The 4,369-nt window shown below is 44.9% G+C and overlaps 1 protein-coding gene across 3 annotated transcripts in view; it reads left to right on the top strand.

The window, feature by feature from the left end:
* Window positions 1-3,651, top strand: part of LOC119317124 (CLIP-associated protein-like) — a 21,079-nt gene extending 17,428 nt beyond the window's left edge. Inside the window, exons 16-22 of one of the 3 annotated variants that reach the window (XM_037591526.1) lie at window positions 568-672; window positions 748-822; window positions 894-962; window positions 1,083-1,151; window positions 1,645-1,746; window positions 2,961-3,025; window positions 3,163-3,651. In XM_037591526.1, coding sequence (XP_037447423.1) covers window positions 568-672; window positions 748-822; window positions 894-962; window positions 1,083-1,151; window positions 1,645-1,746; window positions 2,961-3,025; window positions 3,163-3,202 — 525 coding nt within the window. In that variant the 3' untranslated portion in view covers window positions 3,203-3,651. Of the gene's footprint in view, window positions 1-567; window positions 673-747; window positions 823-893; window positions 963-1,082; window positions 1,152-1,644; window positions 1,747-2,960; window positions 3,026-3,162 lie in introns of those variants that run through there. The other 2 variants (XM_037591525.1, XR_005153524.1) reach the window with 2 other exon arrangements.
* Window positions 3,652-4,369: the final 718 nt, after the last annotated feature.

The following is a 4,369-nucleotide window of genomic DNA, read 5'->3' as shown; positions in this document are numbered from 1 at the left end:
AGACGGCGGCGGCGAGGCAGAGGAGCGTGGAGAGGGGTGGTTGGGGCGGTGGTGGGGTTCGCCTCGTGAGCCGCAAGGGTCACCGATGTGCGGGAGTGCGCGCTGGGAGCAGGGGGAGGGAAGGAGGAGGGGACACCCCCCCGCCGCCGCGGCGGCAAGGCGGAGGAGGGTGGAGGAGGGGTGGTTGGGGGCGGGCGGTGACGCGGCTCCGTTTCTGTTCCCTTAAAATGGGGGAGAATTTCACTTCCCCAGCCTCTGCACCAACTAAGGATGCATCTAATCCAAGAATTTTGGGACGGAGGTAATACAATTCAACTAATTGATAGTTGGTTCTTGATGAGATGGTTTCGGTAGATGAAGAATGCTTCGCTATTTTCAACAACAGAGAAAAGTGACATTTGGTTTCTGTCTAAACAATCATTTAAATTGGCGTCCCTCAATTATTTTTCCACAAAAAGTAGTCATTATCCATTCCTCTCCATCTGTTATGTTACTTCGTGTCATTTAAATATTTTATCATTCAACACATAATATTTGTATGCTAATACTAGCCCCTCCTCTAAATAGTATTTCAATCAGATTTTAACAACTATCCTTGAGGTATGGGATGACTCTGATTCTTCTGTCAGGGAGCTTTCTCTATCGCTAGTTGCTGAGATGCTCCGCAATCAGGTCTGGTACTCACAAACCATGCATTTATGTAGAAGTAGGTAGTATTGTTGATTAACATTTTCTATTTATTCTCAGAAAGATCAAATGGAAGAATCCATAGAGATTATCCTTGAAAAGCTGGTGCAGATGACCAAAGATGTTGTGGCAAAGGTATATTTTCCTTAGTTTAAGAGGTTTGGTCTTGTTTCTGCTGTGCTGATATTTTCTTAATGTTGGTGCAGATTTCAAATGAAGCAAACCAGTGCTTAAATGTCGTGTTGGCAAAATATGATCCATTTAGATGCCTTGCTGTATGTCCAGTGCTGTAATCCTTTTACTAATGATATTACTTCAGTACTATTATCTTTGCTTATAGTTTTTTGTAGCTAGCAACTTATACTACTGTATATGTTTTTTCGCTTGTACTGCAGGTTATTGTGCCCTTGCTAGTTACTGATGATGAGAAGACACTTGTCATGTGTATCAACTGTTTGACAAAGGTAGGTTAGTTTCACATTATAATTGGCCAAGAGAACAATATGTTTCTCTTTTTAATTTGAAGAATCATTTGCAAGTGCACTATTCAGAAGTTCCATTAGCTGATGGAATGGTTCTGGTTCATCCGGCCCATCTTGGCTTGACGACTATTGATCTGATGGCCCGTCATGGCTTGATGACTATTGATCTGATGACTGATGGTTCTGGTTCATCTGGCAAATTCTTAGATTGTAGGTTTGTAGTCAGCACTCACCAGGACCATCCTTTCTGACTATTGATCCGATAACCCTTGTGAACACCAGTATTCAGACAATTATTCCATTTTAGCACCATTGCTAGATCTGTTGGCGAGGATATATTTTGTACAGAAAGGATTTTCTGATAACTCTGTTATTTGTTTCTAGAGTCGTTCACTAATTTTTATTCTTGTTAACTATAGCAATATATCCTGAGAAACAATGATTGACTGTTGGTATTCTCCTGGTAAACATGCAGCTTGTTGGGCGGCTTTCACAAGAGGAATTGGTGGCTCAACTCCCTTCATTTTTACCAGCACTTTTTGATGCTTTCAATAACCAGAGTCCAGATATTCGCAAGGTATTTTGCCTGTTCTGCTGATGAATGACCTTTTTTCGCTGGCGAGCTAGTTCCTTGACTAGGGGACCTTGAAGCTTATGCGTGTTAAGGAGTATTAGTATTAGGTCTAGTGAAGAACCTAAGAGAGCAGTCTAAAAAGATGGCTTCTTGTCCCACCAGCAATATGGGCTTCTGGTAGTACCTAAAAACTAGGGATAGGGGTGAGTGATTACGAGTCGAACGACTAGTCTAGACTAGTCGCTTGACTAGTCTACGAGTCGCAGAGTGGATGTCGACTCATTTTCTCGTGTAGACTACAAATACGAGTCGAGCCGTGGATGGACTAGTCGACATATATGAGTCGAGCGACTCAAAAAAGAGAGCTGCCTCAGCTGGGACGAGGCGCCGCCAGCACCCACTGCCCTGCCGCCGCCGCCGCCACCCACCGCAGGGACGGCGGATGGCGCAGCCAGGTGCGGCGGCCGGCCGGAGCTCGTGCTCAGGCGGCGGCCATGGCCGTGACCCGTAGGGGCACGCGGCCTTGAGACGGGAGAGAAGGAAGAGAGAGAGAGAGGAGAGGAAAGGAGGAGGCATGGCGGTGGTCGGCGGGCTCGCCGGCGGCAGCGGCCGGGACTGGCGGAAGGCGGCAGGAGGCGCGGGTCGCGTGCGCGCGTGCTCTCGTGCGTGATGGCGCTGGTGGCGGCGATTGGAGAGGTCGGGAGCTAGGGTTCCAGTGGCTGGGGGCTAAGTAGGCTGGCCATTTGGGCCCAAATGGGCCAGCTGGGGGGTGATGCGTGGTGCTGGGCTAGTATTTAGACAGTGGCTGGTCCTATTCCATACCCACTTGGGCCCAGAACACTGCATAGCTCAATGATTTAGACAGTGGCTGGTTTTATTGCATACTGTACTGTTAGTAACTTAGTATATACTACATACTACCACTAGGTATTAGTAGCTGAGTACTACAGTACCATGTCGACTAGTCTAGCACTAGTCTAGACTAGTCTCGATTAGTCTATGAGTCTCTACCTCGGAACGACTCGTCGACTTGTCGACTCGTAAACCTTGGGGGTGCTACGATTATTGTAGGCAGCATCAAAGGATCAGGGTTTTATGTGCCAACTGTAATCTCTACCTCTGTTTCTAAGAGTAGATGTGGGGTGGGTGGAAGCTCTCAATCAACCTAAAGTTTAAACATGAAAAACAGTCATGCTATTTGTTATTATTTCTTACAGATATTTCAGTGCCAGGTCGTGTGGTTTTCAGCTTTAGCGCATCCTCTGTTTCAAATTTCTAGCAGGTCATTTTCATTTTACTCGTGTTAGTGCACATTAACCGTGCCTGACATTATCTATTTTCTAGACTATTTATGGCAAATTTACATTTAGCAAACATCATTGGTGTTCCACATCTGATATCATTTACACTTACTTGCAGACTGTTGTATTCTGCTTGGTGGATATCTACATCATGCTAGGGAAAGCATTTGTACCATACCTGGAGGGGCTTAGTAGCACACAGCTGCGGCTAGTAACAATCTACGCAAATCGGATATCGCAGGCAAGGTCTGGTGCACCTATCGATGCTAACCAATGAGTAGTATCATACTTGTGTACCACATGGACATTTGTTTGGATGGGTTGGAATTATGGGTTTCATTCATTTGTGCATTTGTATAGAAACAGACAGGTGGTGCTCATGTATTCTTTTGCGTGGTATGTGTTATTTGTCTTCTTTATTTTCCTGTCATGTGTCACATTTGACCATTCACATTGTACAAAGAGACAGGAAAAGCTTCACGGTGCTTGTTCGTCTCCCATTTTCCTGTAGGTTGTCAGAGGACAGATCTGTTGAGAGATAGTAGGTTGTGAATATTTACGGGACGATTTAGTGCAGACGATGTTTTATTAGATGTTCAGAATCTTCTGATTGCCTTCTAGTATGTGACATGGCGTGAACGATTTTGGCACTGGATATTGAAATTGCCTGCAATCGTGCAATTTAAGTGTATACTGGTGGGCAAGTGATACATTTCTTTGTTCCCACTGTTTGATCGTTGGAAGAGTTGCAGATTTGCCCTTAAGTTATCAAGTTTTTTTAAAAAAAAAACTTACCGAAGTCGAGATGCCTCTCTTGTAAGTTTGCCTCAAAATTGATTGTGAAGCGTAAATCTGTGCTACAAAGTAATGCTGATAATAAGGATGAAAATGCCCGAAAGTCATAAAAGTGGAGTTTCTACACATGGCGGCATGTCTGCATGTTATCGATGCCATCGGGCTGTGCAATGAGATTGCACGAATTCAATATGTTGGATGTTGCATATACGCTGGGGGTGGGGTGGCGAGGGCGGATCTACGGGAAGGAAAGAAATGTCTGGGTTGAGCTTGCTTGTTGGCGACAATGCAGACCTTTTCGGAAGAAGCGATCTGAAAGACGATGCTTGTGGCGAGGCAACCTCAGGCTGGACTCGAAGGTGAGTTCATGCGTATGGTGTTGGGTTCCATGATAATCTAACTGTGTTCAAATTTGGCTCTCTAGTTTTATTTGTCAGACGCTACAAAGATAGAAAAATGAATAGACGTTTTCCTCTATATTTTTTTGGCACACTAGGCGAGATTTTCATAGCTAGGAATGATGATTTTAA

Source organism: Triticum dicoccoides, chromosome 6A, assembly GCF_002162155.2.
Source record: "Triticum dicoccoides isolate Atlit2015 ecotype Zavitan chromosome 6A, WEW_v2.0, whole genome shotgun sequence".
Taxonomy (NCBI): domain Eukaryota; kingdom Viridiplantae; phylum Streptophyta; class Magnoliopsida; order Poales; family Poaceae; genus Triticum; species Triticum dicoccoides.
The sequence above is the reverse complement of the archived record's forward strand: the minus strand, read 5'-3'. Positions and strand labels throughout refer to the sequence as shown.